Source organism: Zootermopsis nevadensis, unplaced genomic scaffold, assembly GCF_977971745.1.
Source record: "Zootermopsis nevadensis isolate Lab colony 2312 unplaced genomic scaffold, Znev_1.0 Znev_ptg000011l, whole genome shotgun sequence".
Classification (NCBI taxonomy): domain Eukaryota; kingdom Metazoa; phylum Arthropoda; class Insecta; order Blattodea; family Termopsidae; genus Zootermopsis; species Zootermopsis nevadensis.
In genome coordinates this window covers 14,549,226-14,576,767 of record NW_028259143.1, presented here as the reverse complement: position 1 = coordinate 14,576,767, position 27,542 = coordinate 14,549,226, and the positions used below count along the sequence as shown (strand labels likewise).

The window sequence follows — 27,542 nt, the reverse complement described above, 5'->3', positions numbered from 1 at the left end:
AAAGATCAGAGCTATGATGGTGCAGGTATATGGCAGGAGCTTGGTTACCTGTGAAGAGCCCATATGCCAAATACATTCACTGTGACAGTCATGATTTGAATTTCGTTATTAAATATTCTGTGAAATGGTTGCCCAAAACAAGTACTTTTTATGATCTTGAAAAGGGTCCCCCTCATAGGTTTACCTGATGCCACAAAGATACTTTGCTTTAGTCAGTGGTCTTCTTGTAATAACTTTGATCTTTTGCAGCTCAAGTATAATGATGTAATACTTTGCTCTTGGGAATAAAAGCCTCTACTGAAAGTAGTGAAGTGTCAACTGTACTTAACATTTGCAAGACTTTGACATGATTTTCTTGGTAGGTCTTGAAATTTGAGTTTCAAAATGTACACATAAAGTGTCTAACATGTTTCAGCACAAACAAATAAATGTAATATCTGCTTCAGGGTTTCTACAGAATTCTCTTGAGTAAGTTTAAAACATGAGCAACCACTTTAACAAAATAAATGTTAGAGCATCAGAAGTGACAAACAGTGGGGAGCAACAGCATAATTTTCTTAAAAGGAAATCCTGTAGTAAATGAGAACTTTGAATTATGTACTGGTCAGTACCTCTCAGATCCAGAAGATAATTTCTGGACTAGTGGTCTTTATCCACTTATTGATACAGTAATCATACAGCTGAAAAATGCCTCAGACAAGTGAGTGGTGTGATAATCTGGTTGTCACAATTTACAACAGTGCTCGCTCATTCAACAGTTTATTAGTTCTTCAGCAAGCTCAATGCTGCACTGGTTCCACACTCTTTTAGCCAGCTAACATAGGCAGGGAGAGATGTTTTTGGGTTCCTAACACTAGATAGGGTTCTGAACAGTAAGATATATTAGGACGTGACAGTGATTGTAAGAATGTGAAGCAGTAATCAAACATACTCTTGAAAGAATAGTGTCAGACACATTCAGCAAATAGCAGGACACATCAGATATCTGTGTGTATAATGAAGGAGATAAACTGGATTGTTTGAAACTCCAGATATTTATATAAAAAATATTAATTAGTCCTCACACGCTAATGTCTTAGTTTTTATTGAATGAAGCACACTGTACTATTTCATCTATCCATTGTATTGAGCATTACAATTATATTTCCTAAAACTCCAGTTAACTTCACTTATAACAAAAATAACCAATGAGAAGAATGGATATGAAGTAACAAATATATTTCTAAATTTCAAAGATTTTCAGTGATGAATAAACAATGATGAGAAATAATTGTACAAACAATAACATCAATATACACCCAATAATAACCAATAGCTCTTAAATTTTCTTCATATCATGCAGCACTTATATTGTTCAAAGTGGATGATGATTTTGTGACAGTCATTAACTTCAATCCTGGTGTTATTTCTTTTCTGTCATATTCAATTCAATATGTAAACACTTGTTATAATGCTTCTTACACAATCTTTTCTGCAATAAGCATTATTATGCTGTGTATTCATAACAGATATCTGATAGAAATTTTTGATAACTATTCTTCTATTCATATAACTTCTTGTGTGTGATTCTATGTGTGTATTAAAAGAGATCATTGAGGAAACTTGTGACTGCACGCCTCACATACATACAGCTTCTCACCCTTGTGAGTTCTCGTATGGAATTTCAAATCCCATGTTCTAAGAACTTGTGACTACACTCCTCACATTCTTATGGCTTCTCTCAAGTTTGTATTGTCATATGTGTATTTAAAATAGATTTTTTAGCAAACTGGTGACCACGCTCCTCACATTCATAAGGCTTCTCTCCCGTGTGAATTCTTATATGCGTATTTAAATTAGATCTACGAGCAAAGTGTGACCACACTCCTCACATTCAAACGACTTCTCTCCTGTGTGACTTCTCATGCGTGTATTTAAAGTAGATTTTCTAGCAAACTTGTGACCACACTCCTCACATTCAAACGACTTCTCTCCCGTGTGCGTTCTCATGTGTTTATTTATAGTAGATATTTAAGAAAACTCGTGACCACACTCCTCACATTCATACGGCTTATTTCCCGTGTGACTACCGGCTAATTTACTGAGGTGTGTCGTGGTTTTTCTCAGTCCCTCCAGGCAAATGCCGGGGTAGTACCTTAACTTACGCTACGACCGTTTCTTTCCACCTCCTTTCCAATCCATTATTCACTATCATCCTGTCATTTTATGCTCTGTTGTCTGAGATACTTGAAAATTGTCTTTAAATAAAGTACAAATTCTAAGGTGGCATAGATGGCAGAGTTCACTCAAAGGCGGGGAGTTGTATTTCCTGAGCGGTCAATGCATGTTTAGTAGGTTATTGTGACAATTACGTTATCACGCTCCGATGTGTGTTCAAGAGATGACAGAATATTGTGTTTAGAGTAGCTTTCCATATATGTGTACTAATGATTAGTGTGAAATAATGTTTTCAGTTCAAAAACGGCACATGTTGGCATTGCTTATGCCACTTTTACTGTATGGATTACAAGTAATTCGTATGACAACTTTCATAACAAGGAATGTTTATCAGTGAGCTGACAAAGAATTTTAAGAGAAGAAACAAGAAGTTCACGTTTCAGAACCAGCTAAACCGAACCTTCATCTGTTGTGACTTTTTTCTGAATGAAGTAATCTGATTTATTACCGCAACGCCATGGCATAACGTGTTAAAACGTTTTGTCATCCTAACCTACCTGTTTTCAAATATTTCAAAGAACGAATAAAAACATGGTACTAAAATGGAAAAGGTATGAAATTTCAGTTTATGGGGAAACTGACTCATCTTTCGTACTCAACATTTTGTTTGAAGATTAAAAACTTCAATAAATACACTGCAGTTTATCGAACGATTCTCTGCACTTTAAAACATTAAAGTCATATTCTATAGCAGCCATGAGGTTGCATGAGAAAATTTAAATCCATATTTGTTAAACGTTACTAGACATCTGACATAACTTTGATTAATGGAGGGTAGAGAAAAGCAACATATGGTCAAATATAAGGACACTATGAATAGCTGAATTATGATTCCAGCTATATGCTTACATCGCACCTGGTTTTGGACTCGGACAATTTTAAGTGCGTAATTGTTGTTGCACAGAATATAAATATTGTGTTTTGTTTTGCATATGTATTTGATGCCAATGAAGTGTTATTGTGCAATATTGTTATATTGTATTTCTTATTTTACAGAAGAGCATTACTATTTTCAAAGTGGACAATGATGTGGATATTCTGAGTGAAGAAGTTCCTATTGACTTGAAGAGTGATGAGGTGTGCATACCATCACCATTTTCCTCAAAAAAGGCTGAACCAGAGGTGAGCCTTCATTTCATATTATTTTTGTTGTGTGGGCTTTTGTAATTCAGGTTATTTATATAAAAATGAATTCAGAGAATTTTCACAGTAGTTTAATTTGTGTGGGGAGAACTTTTTTCATTTGAAAAAATTATAGCATAACATTACTGTTTGCAACTTTATAATTTAGCTCTGATGTCTTTGTGTTTAAGATCCAGTCCATTGTGAACAGGATAATGGTCTGAATTCAGTAATGTATGTATGGTGAAATAATTCATGCACAAGCTCTCTGTAGTATGATTCTTTTAAATATACACAGCAAATGTTAAACAAAGAATGTTATGTTATATTTAGTATTTGAGATACATATCACTGTCAGGTGGGGCAATGTACTATGCAGTGATGATGCTATTTGTACACAGCTACGCACAAAGCTTATCTTGTAGTATCAATAAAATCTTCTCAGGCAATCAGCTGAGTTAACTGGTTACCGTAGTAAACTGACATTTCAGGAGCAAACTCTGTCCCAATCTTCAGGGTTCTGATGTGACCGAGGATCCACTGAAGACGCCATAGTTGCTACCGTCGAACAAGAACTTTGCTGTTACAAGTGAAATGGGACTATCCCAAGCATTGGTCCTTAACATTCTTTATGATGATTAACTGTATTCATATCACTATTAAAATAATAATGTTCAGATAACTAATAATATTCTAATAGTAATGTGGTTGGTTTGTATGTGTGTGTGTGAAATGGCCATTTGATATCAAAGAGGGAGGAATTAACAGAGGCTGCATGAGATTGCATAATGATGAATTTTATCATTTGTACTTTTGATCAGATGTTACTGGGGTGATAAAGGATGAGGAAGCAGCACATAGAGGCTGTATGAGATAAATGAGAAATACACACAGAATTTTAGTTTGAAAAGTGAAAGAAGAAGGGCACTTGAAGACCTAGGTGTTGTTGGGAGCATAATCTTAAAGTATTGATTAAGAACTTGGTATATGAAGGTGTCAGCTGGGTAGGTATGTCTCAGGGTAGGGACCAGTAGCATGCTGTGTGAACACTATGCCCCTTGAACCTTTGGGCTGCATAAAAGGCTGGAATTTATTGACCAAGCGAGTCACTAGTAGCTTCCCAATATGCATTCTTGTTGTGTGGAGTTGGTTCAGTTTTGAGAAACAGTGAGGAAATAAATTTCTCTAACCTTGTATTTTGCATGCATATATTCTGGTTTATTTCATGATGAATTTATTTATATTTGTCAGCAGTTTCTCCAGAGTCTTTACGTAGGTTTGAGAAGTATGTGGAAGAAAAGAGTGCTTGAGAACTGGAGAGAAGGTCTGATCATCACAGTTAAAAAAAATTGATGGAAAGTTTGCAAAAATTACTGAGAGATTACATTTGTTAGCCATTCTGTAGAAATATACCAGAGAATCATGATTCAAAAGTGAGTAGACAAGAGAAAAGTATACAGGATTTGAGGTTTTCGTGGCGGCTGTCTGTATCATCAGGGTGATGAGTAAGCCGTGCGAAACCAACTGGTCACACGGCTTACTCATCGCCCTGATGATGGAGGCAGCATGGACCTCTGAAATGCCGGTAAACGTCTGCCAGACCACACAGCGCAACAACCCAGAAGACGACCATCTTTGCAATAAAGAATATTTGTGTCAGATATGAAATAGTGTTGTGGAAGGCTAGACACCTTTAAGTGTTTTATCTCCTGTGCCTTTATAAACAAGGTCATGCAAGTAGGATTTGAGGTTATGAAATGTTGGTAAAAGTTTACCAATCTGCACAGAGCAATGACCCAGAAGACAGCCATCTTAGGTTATGTAAAATATAATAAGTAGAGTAACAGAAAGAAATGACAGTGGAGTACCAAAAATAAGTTTATGCACATGTCAGTTGCACGAAAACTATATGAAAGCACCTTAGACAAGAAATTCCCAAATATTGTTACTGTGTATGAAGATATTAGATTAAAAGTTAATTTAGATGACTGTGTTGTTAAAATGAGCTGAAAGACTGGGTGAATGGGAAAGATAACAATAATCATGAAATAAAACAAGTGAAAATGGAAGTGTTGAAGAAGTACAAAAAGAATAAAAATTCAGGAAAACTATATGAATAGCTAAGACAGTCAGAAAATGGGAAATGCCTAAGATAGTGAAAATGTGCCTACTTAAAAGTTATTATATGCTCTTATTAATGTGTGGGGCAGAAAGTTGCATATGGACCTAGGCAGATATTAGTACTGAGGAAAGAGATGAAGATTGTGAGTGAAAAAAAGCTACCAGTGCATTTTTTCCAGCATAATTATTTACAGTAACATTTCGATTGTACTAAATCCATTTCAGATACAACTCAGGAGCTTGGTAACTGATTACCCCCCCCCCCCAAAACACACACACACACAAACGACTTTTTAGCGAAATTAACTATAAACTACTGGTAATATTTCTGAAACGTAAGGATCATATTTAACAAATGTATGAATTAGAATTTACAAGTTCTTGTTAAAAAATTCTCTTCCGCTTGTAAATTCTGCCAGTAATTACAAGTGACATTATTGTAGTGCAAATGAGATCCTGGAGTTGTGTGGAACTGAGGAACGACTCTCTGTGGAGGACTTTTACACTGGAACGAACTTGAGGGAACTAGACGGACCCACCACTACAAAGTTATGGCCATACGTTATCTGCACTACAAAGAATCAGAAAATATGAACTAGCAGCTGTTATAATTTTCGTTTAGTACATAACAGATGTAATGAGATAAGATAGTCATGATTCATGAGAGTGTGGTGGTTTTACAGAACTGTATGTATTTACTGAAAGTTGTGCCTGGTTCATGTACTGAGGCATGTCCAACATCATCTTGTGATGGAAGTCAGATATTTAGTATAAAAGTTGAGAGGGACACAGATATTCAAGAGGAGGATCCTCTGTTAATAACATTTCCAGAAATGAAGGTGGAACATGAGGTAACTTTTATGTTTGTATGTCCATTGTTAGGCATATTTAACAAATATGCAATATTGCCAATTCTTTCCAGTGAACTCTGTTTGGATACTTCATTTTGCCATTTAATTTGTTAGACAGTTTGCAAAATCTGTATATGTTTGAAAGTGTTATTATCTTATTCTGTAGTTTTTGTATTCATACAGTGGGACAGAGTTGTTGATGTTAAGTCACCTGGGTAGTAATGTCATATGGACGTACAGGTAGATACGAAAATTTCATAGGAACATAATGTCTCCATATTCAGTAACAAGCTAACCAACTCATGTATTAAAAACTATTCTGTTAACTTGTGACTTCCATGAAATCAAACCTTTTAATGATCGCAGCTATTTGAAGTTCATGTGAGGAGGATTGTTTACTACCACCTTTCCTTTACTGAGATATATGACAGCCCTTACATATGTCACTGTGTGTCTTAAATATCCTTACTCAAGTCAATAAAAGTAAGACATCATAATTCATCCAGAGACCTGCATGTTGCAATTTGTCAGAAACCTTCCTTAACAATTCTTAATGTTCAGAAAACTGAGTTTACACAACCACTACATCATCGTAAAACACTGCCTTATCTAATGTATGTCAGATTGTTACAGGGGCATTATGCAACCCATAAGGCATAATGTCCAGTTGAAACAGTTGCATCCTGGGAAGGTGAATGCAGTCCTTTCCTTGCTACTCACCTGAAGCAAAATCTACCAAACCCATTCTTTGAATCTGAATTATTAATGTGCTTATTGTTTCTCAGTGTGTTTAGTAGACTTGATGTATGGAGAAGGATATGAATCCATCAGTTCAGTTTCTGAAAGTCCAAGCAAATTTGGAAATGTCCTTGTGGTTTCTTAATCATAACTATTCTTGAAGACCAAGAGTATTTTCAATGTTCTCTGACTCCTTCCTGAGGCATGAGGTCCAAGTGCCTGTCAACTGCCTTCTAAACTATGTGACTATTCCTGCTCTGTTGGAATAATTTCCTGTATCAATAATGTGTTCCACTAAGTTTCCCCATTCCACCTGCAACCTTATTAAAACTCCTTTAATTCCATATTTAGGAAACCTTTATTGAGTCTTGTGTTGCATTGAAGTTATCTATGCCAAACCTCTCGAATCTGTTCCATTTGCTGTAGTTAACAAGATGAATCTTGTGTCGACCAACATAAGAAAATGTTTTAACAGGCTTTATGCCATGATGTTGCCACACAAAGATGTTAATTTCTTGCTTAAAAACACCAAGCTCATGAGTTTTCTTTTCAGCACATTATGTTGCCACATTTCTTATCTTTCAGAATATCTTATGTGAAGATGAATTAGGTATCAGTTATATTTCTGGAGCCTTGCATTTATGACTTTAGATTTCTAGAAGTTCCAGTGTGGATTCAGCTGTTGTACATTCCGTCTCTTGTTCTGGATATGTATTTGTTGCATAAGATATGTATATTCTGACAATATTGTTATTTGATTTTTGCAGCGGAAAGTTGATATAATAAAAGTAGAAAATTATGTGGATGTTTTGAGTGAAGAAGATTCCATTGGTATGAAAGCTGATGAGGTTTCCATACCATCAACATTTTCTGAGGTGAGCCTTGATTTCAGATGATCTCTGTAGTTGTTGTTCATGTGTGTGTTTCTACTACACGTACAGAAATATCCAGTTCAGAGAATGTTCACATAGCTTGAACAGAACATTCTTTTGTGAAACAGTTGTCAAATAACAATGATGTTATAGCTTTATAATGGCTCCGCTGTGCTCCTGTGGTGTACCGTGCTTTGTGAACAGGATCAAATTGCATGTTCTGAATTTGATAGTGTGCTATGTATTTGTCATCTCTATTTACTAGCTGATATCTTGTGTGTTCTGCAGAGTAACATGTCACTGAAGGAACTGGGCCTCTTACAGGCATATTGTAGATTCAAGGTCAACTCTGTACTCATAACAGTAGTAAATAAGTAGTTTGAATGTATGTATGTGTTAAACAAGAAGAAGAATTGTGCTGTGAAAAAATATTTACAAGGGTAAGAATTTTAAGGAATGTTTTCGAATATCATTTATTAATTAATAAAGTCTTCTCGGGCTATCAGCCGTGTTAGTTGGTGATCAATCACCGACGTTTTGAGGACCTTGGAGGGAAGGAACTGGATGATGGAGGAGATTACATAATGATGACCTGTGTGATTTGTACCCTTTATCAAAGTAATTGGGGTATCTCAGTCTGCATAGTGACTGACTGCTGTCTAAACAACCAGGATTTGATCCACTGGATGGATGAAGGATTTTTCTTGTAGCGCCTGTGTCCAAACCAAGTCTGGGGCTCACCTAGACTCCTATCCAATGGGTATCCATGGGTAAAGCATAGATTGGGCGTGATGCGATAACGAATGTGAAATGAGCAAGGCATGGGAGAGATGAGAAATGCATACAGAATTTTAGTTAGAAAAATGAGGGGATGAGACAAAATGGAGACCTAGGCATAGATGGAAGGTAGTGTTAAAAGAGATTTAAATGGAATGGAATATGAGAGTGTGGACTGGATAGATAGGATTTAGTTTAAAGACCAGTGGCAGGCACTGCGAATACCGTATCTATGAACCTCTTGATTCTGTAAAAGGCAAGGAATTTCTTGACTAGCTGAGCAAATATTAGCTTTTCAGAAAGCACTCTGCTATATGAAGTTAGTTTTGTTTTTGGAAAGCAGCAAAGAAATAAAATTTTCTGACTCAAGTTTTGCATGCATTTATTTTTGTTTTGATTTTATTTTGTTTATATGCTTGTTCTTTCTTTTCCCAAAGTATATGAATACTTCTAACTGCTGAATGATTCAGGGTACATGTCATTTTACTCAGTGAATTAAAATGACTGAATTTTTTGAATCTTTAAGTAAATGTTGCATGGAATTGAAATTCTCAAGCAAAACTTGTGTTTACATATGCTTTTTCTCATAATGATTTTGATAGGTGTTATGGAAAAAAATATCTGTAAACAGCTCATAACAGTTTGCTGCAGTTTAAAATGGTTGTAATGATAGTGTAGCCTATTTCATATAGTGAGAGAGCATAGTCATGATTAATACAAGTATGGTGGTTTTACAGAACTGCGTGGATTTAGTGAAAGCTGTGCCTGGATCATATAGTGAGACACAACCGACATCTTATCATGATGTAAAAGTTGAGGAAGTCACAGATATAGAACAGGCAGAGGATCCTCTGTTAACATTTCCAGTAATAAAGGAAGAAAATGAGGTGAGTTGTATGTCTTTGCTCCCATAGTTAGGCACATTGTACAGGTATACAGAGTTGGCTGTTGTTATTTCACTGTCCTTCTGTCTGTCTGTCTGCCCACTTCAAACATCTCCAATTTTATGAACAGATTTTGGAGATCAGTATCCAAAACATTTGAACAATTTAATTATTTTTTTGAACAGTTTATGGAATAACACTTCCATTTTGTCATAAGTCAATTAAAAGACGCATGCAGTGAAATATTGACATAATTAAAAATTCTTTCAGGTGAACATTAGAACAAGAGAAGCCTTATATAGTGTGCCCACCTCTCTTCCTCTCTCTCTCTTTTACTGCATCCTGGCATTGAATTTCTTGTACAATTTGCAGAGTGTATAAATGTTTTAAGATTTTCATTGATTTCTTTTGTGACTTTGGTACAGTTTGTATTCGTACTGTAGGAGAGTAGTAAAGATTTGTGAGAGTGGATGATTGATTATACAAATGTTTAGACATTGTCCATTTCATGAAGTATATTTGATAATACATGACAATTTCTCTGTTTCCAACTTCAGTTGATTGGTTGTTATTACATTTGTGGTGGACATAGTTACTATTAAATCTGTGCTGCCTCATTAAACCACATACTTATAAGACAAACCAGTCTGTTGAAACCCTTCTATTTGGTTCTTGTTTTGTAGTGTGGCATTGGACCCTCTTGTGACTTCCTTGTCAAATTATTCGGTGTTAGCACCCCACCTTCTTTTTTAATAAACTTTTATTTTCCTCTTTCTTAATTGTTACTTTGTGAGTGTGATAAAAGGAGATGCCTGTTGGTAGCATGTTTGCTTATGACGTGGCAATCAGAATTCCCAGTGAGGGGACTATTTTAATCACTGTGTCTGTAATGGCTTTGGAAGCATTTTAACTCTTCATTTATTTATTATCTTTCTTCTTTTAGTTACATTTGAGAATGAGAGGAGTGTAGTTGGTTCCTTAGCATGAATGGTTACACCAGTATTTTACAGCATAGGTAGAGGCCTTGTGATTGGCTGTCACTCATCGAAAGAGTCCTACCAAATGTCTAAATAGATTAAGAAACCTCCCATATGTGAGGAGGCTAAGGTTCTTCAAGGACTGTAGAGCCACAGAGAGAGGGAGGTGATTAGTCAGGGCTGTCTGTTATTGTATTTTGTTCAGACATAATCTAATGTGCGTTGTTTAAAATTACACCAGTATAAAACTGAATTAAGAATGTTAGTTATAAAATATATTGCCTTTGGAAGGTTGGCTGTGCATGTTGTCAGTCCACCAAGATGTGTCACAGTAAGCTGGACACCACAGTTTTTCAGACAGGCATAGGCTTATCATGCTGTAAATGACCCTGTCAGGTACATGTGACTAATCCAGAGGTTTGTGAGTATGACTTCCTCCTTCCTGATGACACTGAAGGAGGTTTTGTATTGTTACGCTGAAGTACATTTTAACTCTTTTCTTGAATTGAATTTTTGACAAAAGGTGTGCCTGTTTACTTGCAAGGCGTGAGTTATGGCCTCATGTTCTGTACGCTTTCTTTTTGTCTTTTTTGTTGTGATATTTGCAGTCTGTTCATTTGTAACCACATCATAATTTAGATTGACATTTGCATGTGTTTAATGGTTTGGTGTACTGTCGAGTGCTGTGTATAACTGTCCCATTACTTCTATATTATACTGTAATTTATTTGTCCAAGAGCTTGAGATTCATGTATCAGGGGAGACTTGGTAAGGATGATACAACAAGATAAATAGATACTTTCAGGTGGTGGGATAATGCAAAAGAATAATGTTGTCAGTAAGATGAACTTGGGGTTCTGTTATGGTAGGTTCACTTTGTTTACTGATCATCATAGTGAAACTAAAAACATTGTAGTTAACTTCGACGATTGGAGGGTGGTTTATCAGAACAATCAATATGAGACGTAAAATTCTTATATCTATACACAGAATGTAATTTGTGTGCATTTACTTATTGTAATTTTAAGAAAGGTTAAAATATTATTCAAGGTTCTCATGGTAGCAAGTATGACGTTAACTGGCTTTGGTTTGGGTGCAGATGTTAGAGTTTATAGAGACCTTACAATCAACACTACATGTTGGTTAAAATGGTTCTAAAATAGTTGTCTGTTCATTTAATGTAATTATTAGAACTCCAGAATATTGGAGACAAAACACCTTAATCTCTCACATCTGGTTGATGTGTGTTGAATTACGATCCTGAGAAGAAAGTAAGCTTTACCTTAAGTAACGAGGAACTAAATAAACTAGCAAATTTATAACATCATGCTATCCCATCAACAAACGAGTCTATTCACAAATTGACATCCTGCAGTGTAGAGCTGAATTAGCCAAATGCCTTACCATCACTCACCATTCAAGATTTGAGTAAGGTATCAAATAGGAGACAAGTTTCAATACAAGGACTCAAAATATCTTCCATATGTCATTTTGAATGAACTGTGTTATATAAACATAAAGGCTTAAGATTCTTGCTGCATTTTTTCTTGACATACCAGTCATGTAATGAGATGTGGTAGAGAACATAATTCTTGTAATACAGTAATAACTGACTTTAAATCCATTCTTCTTCGTATCAAGATTTTTCATATTATTTTTCTTTTTTGTTACTAGAACACATTGAATGAACTTCTACTAACAAATGGTGAGAAGTGTCCATATTCCTGTCATGTTTGCAATAAGTCTTTTACTGAGAGGAGTCATCTGAAGGCACATCACCGTATACACAGTGGAGAGCGTCCATTTTCCTGTGATGTCTGTAATAAAGCATTCATTGAGAGAGGTCATCTAAAGACTCATCAACGCATACATAGTGGAGAGCGACCATATTCCTGTGATATATGTAATAAATCGTTCACTGAAAGGGGTCATCTGAAAACACATCTACGCATACATAGCGGGGAGCGTCCATATTCCTGCAATGTTTGTAAAAAGTCATTTAGTCAACTGAGTAACCTGAAAAGACATCAACGCACACATAGTGGGGATCGGCCATATTTCTGTGATATATGTAGGAAATCATTCAGTGAGCGAAGTCATCTGAAAACACATCTGCGCATACATAGTGGAGAGCATCCATTTTCCTGTGATGTGTGCAATAAATCATTCATTCGGAGGGGTCATCTGAAGACACATGAGCGAGTACATAGTGGAGAGCGTCCGTATTCCTGTGATGTGTGTAATAAATCATTCAGTCAGCTGAGTAATATGAAGGTACATCAACGTGTACATAATTAGTATGCTGTGGGATGTAATAAATGATTCTGTAATCATAGTGACCAGAAGAATTTTCACTGCTTACATGTGTGGAGTGTACACATTCCTATAATGTGTTTGATAAATCTTTCCATTGGCTGAGAAACATTACTGCGCATATTGAGGAGAGCATTCTGAATCTAGTCATGTGTACAATAATTTTCTATCAGAAACTGAATGAAAATCAACCTATGCACATGTGGTGTGTACAGAAGTATATGCTAGGTTTGGAGTAACATGGTATGTGCATATACATAGTACAGAAAGTCATCTTCCTAAGTAAGGGAATGTTGTTTAGAAAATTACAAGCATCTGCTAATGCTTTGCCAGTTTAAACTCGCTCTTCTCACAAGCACTGTTCTGAAGGTACCATTACCATTTCATTTGGTCTTTATGAAATATAACTTTCTTAGTATGACAGTCATAACATTATGGGGGTGAGATCTCAGATTCACATGTTGATGTATGTGAATATAGCCATCTTCTGGAATGTTCCATCTTATGCTGGAGCAAGTCAGACAAGGAAAGTCTTTGCCAGACCAGTGGGAGAGGGTGATATGGTTGTAGTTAAAACAAACAGAGCAAGGGATCCAGTGGGAGGAGGGACCCCAGCCTGGCCAAAGGGGGGAGGGAAAGCTAGGAGAAACGTGCCAGTGGGCAGCAGATTGCTATGTGTAGAATGATAGTAGGAAGGGATAAAAATTTGGAAATGAAAGTGTAGGAAAGAAGGAAAATTGTAGAATATATACAAATAAAATGAGACTGCCCACAGAGCTGGAGAGCCTTTCCAGATAGCATCAGTACCATAGCAGTTCCGAGAAGGAGACACTGTTCCAGGATGGCGGCCCAGAGGGGCCGATCTGGCTGAGGTGCTGAATCGCTGCCATTGACTTTACACGGTTGAGCCAGCTGAAGGTTGGTATTGGACCCTGTGTTGCAAATGGACTTGTTGACCTTAGTTAACAAGCAAGTGAGGCATGAAGACAACCATCAGTGGAGATGACAGGTTGGAAGGAGACCAGGGTAGTTCACTCTTGCTAACTCTTCCTCCCTGTCCACCACTGTGTGTCCAAAATGATGCTGACAAAGAGCTTGGGTTCAATAATGCAGTCAAACTGATGGGGTTTTGCAAAAATGTCAAAGCATATTTGGGTTAATAAACCCTGAAAACTTTAAATTATTCTACGAAAAAGTATGCAGACGTAGTCGGCAAGGTGAAGGCAAATTACTTGTTCTGAAGAATGCTGATGATTGGACTGTTGCTAAGGCATTGTTGGAAATGCATTAAGCTACTAAATGGACTCAACTCTTTTATGCTCGTTTAATGTGGGACAAGCCAAATAAGATCGGTGCCGCGTGATGCATATTTCACCATTTGATTTCAGATTTTAAAGACGGTGTTGTATAAGACACTACCTGATTGGAAACATGCGGTGTTTTGAAATTGATAATGTCAGTTATGAATGGCTTATTTAATTTAGGGGCTACCGGATAAAAGAATTCAAGCAGTAGTTCTTGCTAAGAACCTTTCACACATTACAAGCAGAGGTAATGTTTCTTGCATGGAGTGTTTTCAATTTCTGCAACAGTCAGTGGTGTAGGATTGTCCGAGGTTTTATTGCCCATTTGAACAAGATAAGTGCTACTCCATTGAGCCGCACCATCTCAAGCAGGAAGCTAAGTGAATCGGTGTCTGAAAGAAAAGTTCCCTATCTGAGAAATATCCTTTACATGATTCGCTGAAGTAGGATCAGATCTCAAGCTTCATCTTTATTTATTTTCAGCTCTAGTAACACAATTAGCCACAATACATGATACACATTTATATGTAAACTGACCTTCCACCATAAGAAACGAATGTTCAGTGTCACACATTCTAAGGCAGGAAAGATGAAATATTGAACCATAGGCTTCACTGTTATTTATTTAGTGTTCTCTCTGACGACAGGTCCATATGAACAGGATCCTTCCATCCTTTTCTAGGACTGGGACCTGTTCATATACGTTCTTGGCAGATGATCCAGAAGTGGTTTGCCATTGCCTTCTTCTGTGTGTGAATGGAGTAATTGTTGGGATGCCACGGAGAAACCGGGGAAGCCCCCGGAGGAAAACTCCGTGATTCCTAGACCATGGCCTTGCCCAACACAAGTTATAAATTCGGGCACCGCCGGGAATCGAACCCGAGACCCCCAGGATTACAAGGCCAGCGTTCTAACCGCTAGACCACCGTGGCTATAGGCTTCACTACATGCAATAAATTTCTGTTTACCATGGAAGGGTTTCTTGCACACCCAACAATTCTTGCTGACAGCCATTGTGCCGGTCGGCAGGCAGCAGAAGTACAGTGTCATTGTAGTACACAGTATCACAACCGGGAAGAAGCACTAGCAAAATACGTCAGTTTATTACAAGGGCCAGTGCATATTAATATTGTTTTTATAATAATAATAGTAGTGGGCATTTACGTGGCATTAATTTATGTGAAAATGGGGCAAACGTTTCATCTGTTTTTCTGAAGGATGAGGTGGTTTTGGTGATTTCTAATGTGAAATCACAGAGGCTCTGGTGTTCCATTATTAGTTCCAGGCCGTAAGTGAGGATCGGCGTAAAGACCTGTACGCACTAGGGCACAGATGTCGCGGCACAAAGTCGCTTAATGTGCCGCGACAAAAATCATGTGCCCGGTTATCGGTTGAGAGGCGGCTACACGACATGTCCCCTGATACAAGTCGCTCAACTTGTATCGCAACATGTGCCCTAGTGCGTACAGGCCTTAAGAGAGCTCCATTGCTGTGTTTAGTGAGAGTAGATTTGGGTAATTTGTGTTATGCATTACTCTAATGTCTGCAGTCGCTCTATTCTTTGTGTGTACGTGATGCCAAGATAATAGAGCTGACAACTTCTGTAAAAACTGTAGTTCTTCCCCCCCCTTTCTGAACAGTATAATTACGGTTTTCTTTTTATTTGTGTTCCAATTATTTTGCTTTTCAAATTCCAACTGCTTGTTGAAGGCTCTTTGATGCTCGTTATTTTCCCCTGCTGCAGTCCCTATAGTTAACCCACCAACTACCATGTTCCAAGGAATACACGCTTCAGATAATCTTTGCTTTGAATGTTTTGACAGTTGGTATTATACTTGGTCCGTAGGTAATACCACGTTTGTTTAATGTGTCGTTGTATATAAGTTAATGCCAAGAATTACTTGTTTTGTGTGAAAATTTAGTAATTGCATACATATTTAATGGCTGGATTTGATAAAGTGAAAGTTATTGTTGTCGGAGATTCGGGTGTGTTATAGAAATACGTTGTTAGTTTAAGCTTACTGATAAATGTAAGGTTAAATGCAGTTCGAAATACAAAACAGAATCTAATGTATTTTAATAGACATCTTAAGCATATCATTTCTGGGGGAAATCTAAGAAAGTAATTTTACAATTATTTTGTTTGTCTGATCCTGTAAGTAGTATAAAAATATTCTGTATTTTTTATTGCAATGAGCTGAGATTGTCTCTGTAGAAATGGGATGCTAACGAGCTCACTGTGAATCCCTCATACACATGAATGAATGTAGAACAGTGTTGGAATACTATTGATGGCAAATTCAGACAATTCTGAGAGAAAGCTACCCCAAAAATGTGGACCTCTGTGGTACTGTGGTGAAAAGCTGGTGACTATCTGCTTGAGCTATGGCACAGCACATGGCATAGACTTATTACAAGATGTATTTCAAGTGTCTGCTTCTGTGTATAATTAGGTTAAAATAACTTTACTTTTTAAAGTATTGTTATATGTATATTCACAGAATATAATTTTCGGTTTACAAAATCAGTAAGGTGTAGCTGACTTTTATTTATACGAGTCTAGAAGATAGAAGCTTGGGACTGCTTTGACCACTTTGTTGCATACCTTTGTAATAAATTCACAAATTTTGTATGATTCAGGTAGTGTTCTTCATTCACAGTCTAATACAGAGTGTACACAGTGAATACAAAAGTGGACAAATTAAATAAAATATTGATGACAGAGATAGCCGGAGTGCCTGCAACTCTGAACAATTGATATACATAACCCACAACTTTCCACACTGACAGTAAGGGACTGGACTTGAGTGATAAAGAGAGCAAGCAAACTGCCAAAGAAGCTCAAGATGCAAGATATGAGGTCCCCCAAAGTAACGATTAAATAAAAGAGTATGGAAATCCAGATGTCTGGAAAGTGACCCTCTACACAAGTACAGGAGGAGCACCTGAAGACGGAGACAGAACCAGCCTCCAAAACGTCGTGATTTTAAAGGGGTGACGATGGAAAAAGTCCTGACAACAAATAATTTTAAGTGTAAACTACCGTCGTCAAAACCCTTCAGAATTGAATTATATTTTTAGAAGCTGAAACTTACCTAATACCAACAGAAGACTATTATTAGATAAAAATTTAAACAGTGTGGACTTTTCACTGGAGTTATGAAAATATATGTTTAAATGTATAAACAATTAAGATTTCCTTATAATAGATGATAGTAAATTATACATGCCTCAACACAATGATCAAATAATTTAAATTAACAACCAGTTTTCATAAAGTTAAATGATAATCTTTTTTATTGTAGTGAAGAATGTTCTTGCAAACTGTGTCTCTAATAACGACCTGAAGTCTATACTGTTTTCCACTGCTTCTATTGAATGGTGCAAATAATCTGTGCCTTTGTGTAATATTTGGGATACCTTGTTCATTATGTAATAAAGGTCAAATGTTATAGTTACATGCGGAGGAGTTTGTGGAATTAAGGATGGGCCTCCCTGTTCATTTCGAGGTCTGATGTGTATAGTTTGTTTATAGTCCTTATGTATTTCATGTTTACTTTTCGTGTTCTACTTCTTTATTACTGTTTTTTAACATTAGGTGTTGGTAAATCATCACTTACTTATTTGATATGTCATCAGCAACCTATTAGCAATCCGTCATGGACAGTTGGATGTTCAGTGGAAGTTAAACTTCATGAATACAAGGAAGGAACACCTGATCAGAAGACATATTTTGTTGAACTCTGGGACATTGGTGGAAGCAGCAGTCACAGGAATACTCGTTCTGTTTTCTACAATCCAACTCATGGTGAGATGTTTGTATAGGATTATAATCAGTACATATCCTTAGGTATCATGAATTTTATGGAGTGGAGCCTTATGAGGAATAACTGTAATATGGTCACCACATATTCGGTCACTGACTTTGCACTTTATTGTAATCCAAACACAAACTATCAATGACACTGATGTGGAAGTAACCCTTTATAATTGTGTTTTCAGTATACAGAATGTGAATTTTGCTGCATTACCAGCTATCTTCACTTTCATACTCTGTGATTTTCTTCAGTCTTTCCTGGTAGATGTGTTTATCTTCATATCTTGATATATGTAAAATCAACAATTAAAATAACATCATCAAATAACCTAAGAAATTATTGCAAATTACTTAACTCAGCTGGTCACAACATTGTGAAGATACCTTATATTCAACAGATTACAAGAGTTTCGTGCTATTTTTAGTTACGTAACTTACATGTTTTTGACCACTGACGCTTACAGTCCCAGGTATGAACATATGTCGCAAACAGGTTCTCTTTCCAGAGAGGGTGAAAGGTAAAACATTTCATAATAAGGTTAATTTTTTAATTATATAGGGGACGATGGGGTGGAACAGGTCAACAAGTGGCCTAACTCCTTATGATGATGAGATAGATTTGTATCTGACTTCCCCTGCAATATGTGTTTAAGTAGAAGATGAATTATCATGAAACTTAATATAAATATCATTCCATTAGAGGCCACTCCACTCTTGTATTTTATAAATCCCTGTCATTTCAGTAACACCAACATGGCAACTTTAAACTTGAGTTTGGAGCTACACTACTGTCATTTCTTGTTAAATCAGACATTTTATGTTGTGATGGATCTTCAAAGAGTATGCAGCTTTTGTTCAAATAATTTTTTGTACAATATAAAATTACAATATGGTGGTCACATGAAATCTGTATAAAGCTTCTTGTTTGAAAGTATTTACTAATTTATCATGGAAGCTAGACACTTGCAACATGTGCATAGACATCATACCCACTAAAATGGAGTTTGTGCATAATGTGTCAGCATGCTATATCTGCGGTGATGCACATAGGGAGGATGCAGCAGTGCGTCATAACCTAATATAGTACAGCTAGTACCTTACATATTAGCATGTCATACCTACTTGACTGGCTAATTAGGTGCAGAGTTACAGCAATTTTTGCTTTGTGTTATGCCAAAAATTCTATTTCTTTGTCACTTTGAGTTCCTGAAGAAAATTACAAAGCATGGAGGGCTACAGTTTGTCATTTTCACATTCTTCCAGAGGGTCTACAAAAACCAAATTGAATTAAAATCCAGAGGGATCTAGTTGTGAGCTCAAGTGATTTGATGTGTGAAATGACCTATAAGCATGTTAAGCAGTCATGCTTTTTCTTCCTCCTAGAATGATGGCCCTGTCAGTGCTGATGTGCTTGTCATTTTACCAAGAAAGGACTGAAATTTCAAAACATGTGGATCTTCCTTGTTCTTCATGAATGATTCTCTTACTTTGCAGGTATCATTTTAGTCCATGATCTTACAAATCGGAAGTCTCAGCAGAATCTGCAGAAGTGGCTAGCTGAAGTCATCAATAAGGACGGAAGTTCAAAATCACGACAGACAAATTTTGATGACTTTGATCCTGAACAATTTGTGGGATTGACACAGGTAATATGAATGTCATGTTCTTTGTGGACATGATACAACTTTGCAGGAAGCATTTTACATGTATGCAGATGTGGAAATATTTCATAAATAAACATTCTTACCACATGTGTAGACACAGTTGTTTGCTTACTATCTGGATACTCAGCAAGGTTATTATTTGCAACCATTATGTGTCTGTGTGTTATTCATTTTGAATTCTTCTGTGTGCCTCCTCTTTTTAAATGTGAACATATGTGTGTATGAGTCAAAAATGGATGGGTATTTTTGAAATCATAAGTAATGCTCTCAAGTTTTGAAGTTAAAATTTTTCCTTGTGATTAATTTTATGTGTGTTACAAACTGTAGAATAATCAATATAAAGACCTGCCACACATTCACAGTCTGTTGCTAAAGCATGTGATTGATAATAGTGCGCTATACAATAGCATAGTAGCCCTGGGTGGACTAGTGGTTAGTGTGCTTGCCACTGGACCCAAGGTTTGCAGGCTGAATCCCGGCCAAGGTTGATGGATTTTAAGGCTGATAAAATTTCGTAGCACAACTTCTTCATAGGGGGAGTAAAGCCGATTTTCCCATGTTGTAGATGTACGTCATGTTAAAGAACCTTACGTGCATGAACAAGATGTTTCATAAGCAAACTTCAGCAGCCATTTCTCACCCATGTTTCTCCTGATTCTCTACTAGATGACTCTAGCAGACAAATTAGAACTGAGTAGAAATTGTGCAGAGGCAGTGGGCTTGTCATTCACTACTCGTAAATGCACATTTCAAAGGCAAAGAAACCTCCCACATGGGAGGAGGCCAAGGCCCAAACTTGGACTGTAGTGCCATTGGATTGATGGATACAATAGCGTAATTAATAATAATTTTGATTTTGTTTCAGACTGTGAAATGTTAATGATTTCAAAGTTTGTGTGTCTATGAGTGTATGAACAGAAAACTTGCAACTTATTTGTGTGTTCAGATTCCAATTCTTGTTATTGGGACAAAGCTTGACCTGTCAGAAGAAGTAAGGACACATTCTCATCGAAGATCATCTACAATTGCTGAAGAGTGCAGTGCAGATGAAATTTTTCTGGTAAAGCACCTGACTTTTCTACTTCTTTTAGGTTTATCTATTATTCTGATACACTAATTAATTATAGTAAAACCTGCTTATAGTAATGGAATCTCAAGGGGCACAAAGATTTTTTAATTTCAGACACATTTGATTTGACACATTGCTGACTAATGCGTCCCTCTTATTAAATAGTTCCTGGACATTTTACAAGCATTTAAATGTTCTGTCAAGTAGATTTTGCTTATTTTTCGAAGTTATATGTGAAGCTTCTTAGCCTAGCACTAACAATATTGTTTGTATCACTGAGTGGTACATCTCAGAACAAGAATACAAAGTGGAGCAACACAGAATTTACAGCAGGGGTCCTCAGCCTTTTCCAGACCTAGGGCTGCATTCACCCCTGCTTATCGACTTGTGTGCTGTTAGGTTATAATTGAACATAATTTATTGAAACTTTGTACCAGTTTATTAACAATACTTCTAACTTACTATTACACACAGGTTCACATTACTCAATGATTTTGACTAACAAAATCAATCATCAGTGAGATATTTGATGCTGCTTTTACTTGAGAAATGTTTCAGCATCAAATTTAATTTGTGGTACTGTGGTTCGCATGCATCCTCCAAGTGTTCATCAATAAAATATGTCCTAATTCTTGATTTGACATTCTTCATTAAGCTGAACAGATACTCACAGTGATAGTTATTGCAAAATACTCATGATATTAACAAGACATGTTTTCTTACATCATGTAACAATTTCTTGTCAAGCAGGGTAACACACTATTACAAGAATTGTGTGTGGGCTGTACAAAGCATATCTGTGGGCAGTGGGTTGAGGACCCCTGATTACAACATACTGTGTCTTGCTTCACTGAGTGCACTTGTTTTAGCAACACAAACGTTACACTGTCTTGCAGGATATTTCTTTCCCTGTGTAGCAACAGTTGTTTTTTGTTTGGCCTATGTTTACCAGAATAGGTTGTTTCTCTGCAGTCTGAAATTTGTCAGAACTGAACTCAGCTGAGTTGTTTGTTTTTGATATCCAAGACTTTGCTATCTCATACAGGAATTTCCTAAACCTTATTGTTTGTTTTGTGTCAAACCTTTTGTAGATAAGAATGCATTGAACAGTGTACAGTTTTCAAGATACAGCACCATGTTAAACACTTTACAGTTTTTCTCAGAACTGAGGAAGAAGTGAGCCATTGATCTGCCATATCTACACCTGTCATGTATTTATTATACTGGATAGTACAGCAGGCAGAAATATCCCCATTGGGGCAAACCCTGGGGTAAAAGCAAGAATGAATGCATGTGGATGCTGTGTACATTGGTATGGACTGCATTCTTCCAGTGTTGTATTTTTTACTTTCACTGTGGATGTAGTAACACTTTCTTCATACCCTATAATCTAATTGGAAGTACAACCTGGATTAACGTTATTCTTTCTGGGAATGAAATATGTTCAGTTTATTTTACTGGCAAAGAATAATTATGATTATTATTATTATTAAGTGTTCTGTCTTACGACAGGTCCATTGCTCTGCCCAAAAAGAGCTCTCCAGTTGTCCCTATTCTCGGCTTCTCGCTTTAATTCCTGGAACGTCATCTTCTTTCCTTGTTTAAGGTTGTCGGTTAGCTGTATCAATCTTCTTCCTAGTCCTCTCTTTCCTTCAACCTGGCCTTCGATGATATCACTCATTAATCCATTCCTTCTCATAATATGTCCCAGCCAGTTAGCTTTCCTTCGTGTAATCGCCTGCAGAATGCTTCTTTGCTCGTTGACTCTCCTCAATACTTCTTCGTTGGTCACTCGATCCGTCCACCTGATTGTCTCTATTCTTCTCCAACACCACATTTCAAAACTCTCCAGGTATTTCTGTTCCTTCTTCCTGAGTGTCCAAGTCTCTGCTCCATACGTAACACTTCACTAGTTTCTTCTTCATCTCCAAGCTGAACTTGCTAGTGAGAAGTATCCTCTTCTTGACGAAAGCTGCCTTGGCCATGGCTATCCTTGCTTTTACTTCCTTGGTGCACAGAGCGTCCGTCGTGACTATGCTTCCCAAGTACTTGAAATGCTCCACATTCTCCATCTGTTGGTTTCCAATTACAACGTTCAATGGTTCTGCTCTCGGTGCTATCCTCATTACCTTTGATTTTTCAATATCCTGATATAATTGTGGCCCTATCGTAGGATTATGTTATTCCTTTCAGAAGTGCCAAATCATTTTTGGGGTCCAAGCCAGATCTATGTCTTGTATAATTCTTTGCTGTATTGTGAAACCCTAGTATGAAGTATTGAGCAAGACCTGTATTTTTGTCACATTCCATCTTGTCTGTATTGCTTATAATTATTAATTTTTTTTCGTAGATACATAAAGAACAGTTAATTTATGTTTAAGAAGCAAACATTTTGTTTTTTCTTGTAGGATTGCCGACAAGTCCGTTCATTGGCAGCTGGATCAAGTTCGGCCGTTAAATTAAGTCGCTTCTTTGACAAAGTCATTGAAAGAAGATACCACGGTCGTGATGGTATCATCCCGTTTTCAGATAAAAGGCGAATATTTGCTTCGCTGAATTCAAAGTTCTATCACAATGATTGAATAGTTAAATGTTTGTGGTGCTCGATATTTGACTTCTGTGTTCCATTTTATAAATATACTGCATTTCCTTACCTGGGAGACTTGTTCAATAATTCTATGTATTTATTTCTTACAGATTGAATTAGTAATTACATATCATATATTGCATTTGTTTTGAAATGTACTTTTATTAACATTAATATCATGTCTTGTTAAATATTCAGATGCTATGTAATATGGAATTCTGGAGACAAGGCTTGTAAACAGAAGTAATACATTTTATGATAATTTTAAGGACAGTATTTTAAGGTTTTAATATTTACATTTCTTTGAAGTTCATAGAACAGTATTGAGCATTTCTGCAGTTTCAGTAAGTGACATTTATAGCCGGTTTTATTTTGTTTTATCTTTCATAATGTTGATGTTCTGTCCAACTTGTGCCAATGTTCTTGGCGTTGAAGAAGGCCCTAACTGTTTGAGGTTTGCTTGCAGCACCTGTCCTTATGTGTATAATATTTCTCGTCGTATGAGCACACGGGTTTATCCAAGACTGAAGGAGGTTGATGATGTGTTAGGTGGTGCTGCTGCTTGGGACAATGTTGATTCCACTGAAGAAAGGTGCCCCAAATGTTTCTACCCAAGAGCTTACTTTATGCAGATTCAAACACGTTCAGCTGATGAACCAATGACAATTTTTTATAAATGTTGTAATCACCAGTGTGGTCATCACTGGCGTGAGTAGTGCAGTTGATAGTGAAAATTAAGGTTTTGATATTTTATCTTTATCACATGGATTGCCATAATTGTGTAATTTAAGGTAGTCTTGATGATCCATATTTTGATTTTCCTTCATGGTACCCTATAGTCTTTTTATAATCTGCAAAGTAACATTGCATTTTAAATTTTGCTTTCATTGAACAAAATTCTTCTGAAATGTACTGATTCATTATTTGTACAAAAATTTAAGTATATACAAATAATGGATCATCAGAAATTGTTCCACATGTTGGCATATGTAATGTAGTCTTCGGTCTTCATTGAAGTGATAAACATATTTTAGCATCAGGAAATTTCTTCTGGTGCTCTGAGACAACTTGAATTAGTTCTTAATTTTCTTCATTTTTTGGGAATGAAACAACTGAAATCTTGTACAACCACTACTCCCTCAGCTGAATTATTTACTGCCTTCATGTTTTCTTTATGTTGCTTTGCATGTTGAAAGTCATTGTTTCTAATGCTTTGGGTCAATGGATGTAAGGAAATTGTAAAACATCTCTAGAACATCAGAGAACATTAAAATATTCTAGATTTTCTGAATATCTCTTGAGTCCAATTTTACTCATTGGTGTTGCTTGTTAACTCCTTGTTTTCCTAGAGCTTCTACCACATTATTTTTTATTCCACTGTTATCATAAAAAGAATGGTAGGACCTCTAATTCTTAATTTAATTATCATAAATGCCTGCAGAAAGCCAATGTAGCATCTTGTAAAATTAATTTATGATGCTGTGTTTCAAAAGAGACTTAACAAAACTTGGATAATTTGCCAAAGCAGCAGTTGGATTAGGATTTTAAATCCAGACTCTTATTATACAGCAAAGGGGCAAACATTGAAATCTCTAAGTAATCTGTCCTCTCTTGTGGTTAGTATAAATTGACTTCTAAACAGTCATACTTAATGCAGTGAAGAAACTTGTCCATCTACTTAGCCTGGTGCATTACTGCAGGAGCTATGAGTTCAATACCATGTGGTGGTAAATCGTCAAGAGAAATTGTCTTAAGCTTGGGCAGTTTGTGTTAGTCTTCTGTAGACTGTTGACTAGACAAAACCCCCTTCTTAGCAAGGTGTCGTGAGTGTGCTGTGAGTTTCCAGTGTTTCAGAGCATATCTGGCCACTCATGGCAGTGTACCTTTTTATGTCAATGCTGAACCAGTTGTGATGAAATCATATCAAAAGACCAATTTCTGGGCCACTCGGTGATCTGTGTCAGTGATTCAAGATGTCTCGTAGAATTACTTCATATACACGATGCTGACATGCAATGTGGAATTTCAATTAAAGAGCAATACATGCCCATTGACTAGTATTAGAAGTTGTATAAAAAACTTCTGATCTGACTCTCTTGAATGGCCCAGCCTTGTAATGTTTTTATGATAGCTTCATTTTGTTCTGTTGCAGTAATTGAGAATATTCTACACATTTCTAGAATTGTCTGCATAACATTCTGTGATGCAAAACATTGCAGAAATCACAGTAATTACTAGGAAAGTCATTTCCAGTGTCTATTGCAATGTTCTAAGAACTTTGTAACAGCAGCAGTAGTTCACAGAAGTTTTGTTGGTTTGTGCAACCTCCTGACTCTATTTACTTTAACTCATATTTGCCAATAATACTTTATGATTTCATACAAATTAGAGGGTACCATGTAAATTTGAATTAATGCTTATAATTTAGGAACAACCCTGTTGTACATCCATCTAAAATATGCAGATGGAATTTGTACACACAATGTTTGGTTTCGGTGCGAAAAGAAAAGTTAATATTAAAATTTAAAACTTGTGAGATTTCTTATTTATAGCTAAATAAATGCATGATGCAATATTCAAATATGATTTTATCACATTAGAAGACAAAGAAAATAGTTTTTTTCAGTGTCAGGCACTTAGCTGTACAAGATGAGTAGTGTTTTTCATTCCTGATATTACATACATATTTAAATTATGGAAGATACAGAAATTCATTTTGTACACAAAGGAGTGATGAAAATTAAATCATGAAGAAAATTGTCCTGTTACTATGTGCAGGTGCAACAACGGTTAAACCTAATTGGTTTGTTCCTATCTCATGTAATCATATACACAACTACAATTGGTCCTTCCAGCGTTTCCTTGGGCATCCTACACTCCTGGTTAGTTGATAACGTTGTAGATGTTTAGGAATATGGCAGTAGTCCATTCTGCACAAATGTTCTAACCAATCATTTCTGTATTGGTTTATTTTGCTGGTTAATTTAAAGACTTCAATTCTGTCTTATCTCCTCACTTCCGGTCCAGAAGTGTATAGCCCGCTGCATGTCGTAGACATTTCATTTCCGCTGCTTAAAATTGTTTCATTTGTGTCTTTGTTAGAGTCCAATTAGTGCAGGAAGTACCATTATCTTATACAATTTTAGGCATATTTCTTTACTTGTTTGAAGACATATTTTATTATTCCACACATGTAGTTGAACTTTTTTATTTATTTTGTTGATGGTGTCATTGACTTTATTGTATGAAATATGGCCCAGGCACTTAAAGTCAGTAACTTGTTTTATGGTTTCATTATCAATAATAATTTTAGTTTGGATTGGGGTGGCACCCCTAAAAGATATTAGTAACTTGTTTTATGGTTTCATTATCAATAATAATTTTAGTTTGGATTGGGGCGGCACCCCTAAAAGATATTACTTTTGTTTTTGAAGTTTATATTTATAAGCAGTACTTTGTAAATCCTGATTGTCAGCAAATAGTAAATTATTGGTTATGGAAGCGTTTATTATAAAATGGGAACTTCATTTCGTTTGCCACTCTTGGACATTTTATTGGCAAATAGACTAACTTTGATAAGGTGTTGTGGTATACCTTTTTGCATCATAGTTTCCTAGAGTTTGTTTCTGTTAACCTTATTGAAGGCTTTTTTAAAATCAATGAAAGCTAAATATGTATAAAATTTTCTTCGTTTATCGACAAGTTGAGTTTTTGTGAAAATACAGTCTAAGCAGGATTTACCCTACGTAAAACTGCTTTGGACTTCAGAGAGGATGCTTTCTAGTATTGTGTTGAGCCGACAAGTCAGCACAGAAGCATATACTTTATAACATTTTTAATTTCTAATAGAATAATTACATTGACTACTGGAAGATGTAATATTGGCAATGTGACAAACTGTTTCATTTTTTGTCAATACTTTCTGTCCACACTAAAAAATCAGCTGTGACCAAGTGTTTGTAGGAACTTCTGTCTTGATTCTGGTAGAAACACATGATACTTTATTGTAGTTTTCTTTCGTGAATCATTAAATGTTGTAGTAATGTGATTCTTTCACATGTATGTGCGAAATATGTAAAGATCAATAATTATAAATACATATAAGTTAAAAATTGTTGGATTCAACTCTTTCTAAAAGTATATAAAATAGCTATATATGTTATTTTTTAAAATTGTACTCAAACATTCTAAGCTTGTGCATTTGATATTTAAACATAGACAGCACAGAG

General features: G+C 36.1%; 3 protein-coding genes across 6 annotated transcripts; all 3 read left to right on the top strand.

Annotated features, from left to right (window-relative positions):
- Positions 1-1,973: 1,973 nt before the first annotated feature.
- LOC110835623 (uncharacterized) lies at positions 1,974-17,950 on the top strand. Of its 2 annotated transcripts, none has more exons than XM_022076015.2 (8): positions 1,974-2,768; positions 3,214-3,339; positions 6,144-6,311; positions 7,817-7,924; positions 9,436-9,585; positions 12,234-12,833; positions 13,648-13,790; positions 17,816-17,950. In XM_022076015.2, exons 1-7 carry the CDS (start codon positions 2,760-2,762, stop codon positions 13,741-13,743), a joined length of 1,257 nt encoding a protein of 418 aa, XP_021931707.2. In that variant the 5' UTR covers positions 1,974-2,759; the 3' UTR covers positions 13,744-13,790; positions 17,816-17,950. The 2 variants fall into 2 exon arrangements, with proteins under 2 accessions (XP_021931707.2, XP_021931708.2); XM_022076016.2 differs by lacking the exon at positions 17,816-17,950 and adding an exon at positions 14,824-14,953.
- LOC147874142 (rab-like protein 3) lies at positions 15,515-23,308 on the top strand. Of its 3 annotated transcripts, none has more exons than XM_087346926.1 (5): positions 15,515-15,690; positions 17,775-17,984; positions 19,488-19,639; positions 20,604-20,717; positions 23,135-23,308. In XM_087346926.1, exons 1-5 carry the CDS (start codon positions 15,588-15,590, stop codon positions 23,306-23,308), a joined length of 753 nt encoding a protein of 250 aa, XP_087203052.1. In that variant the 5' UTR covers positions 15,515-15,587. The 3 variants fall into 3 exon arrangements, with proteins under 3 accessions (XP_087203052.1, XP_087203053.1, XP_087203054.1); XM_087346927.1 differs by lacking the exon at positions 15,515-15,690 and adding an exon at positions 15,697-16,022; XM_087346928.1 differs by lacking the exon at positions 15,515-15,690 and adding an exon at positions 15,699-16,162.
- Positions 23,309-23,702: 394 nt separating this feature from the next.
- LOC147874141 (DNA-directed RNA polymerase III subunit RPC10-like) lies at positions 23,703-24,604 on the top strand. Its single transcript, XM_087346944.1, has one exon. The coding sequence runs from the start codon at positions 23,703-23,705 to the stop codon at positions 24,027-24,029; it is 327 nt and encodes a 108-aa protein (XP_087203070.1). The 3' UTR covers positions 24,030-24,604.
- The last annotated feature ends 2,938 nt before the right edge of the window (positions 24,605-27,542 follow it).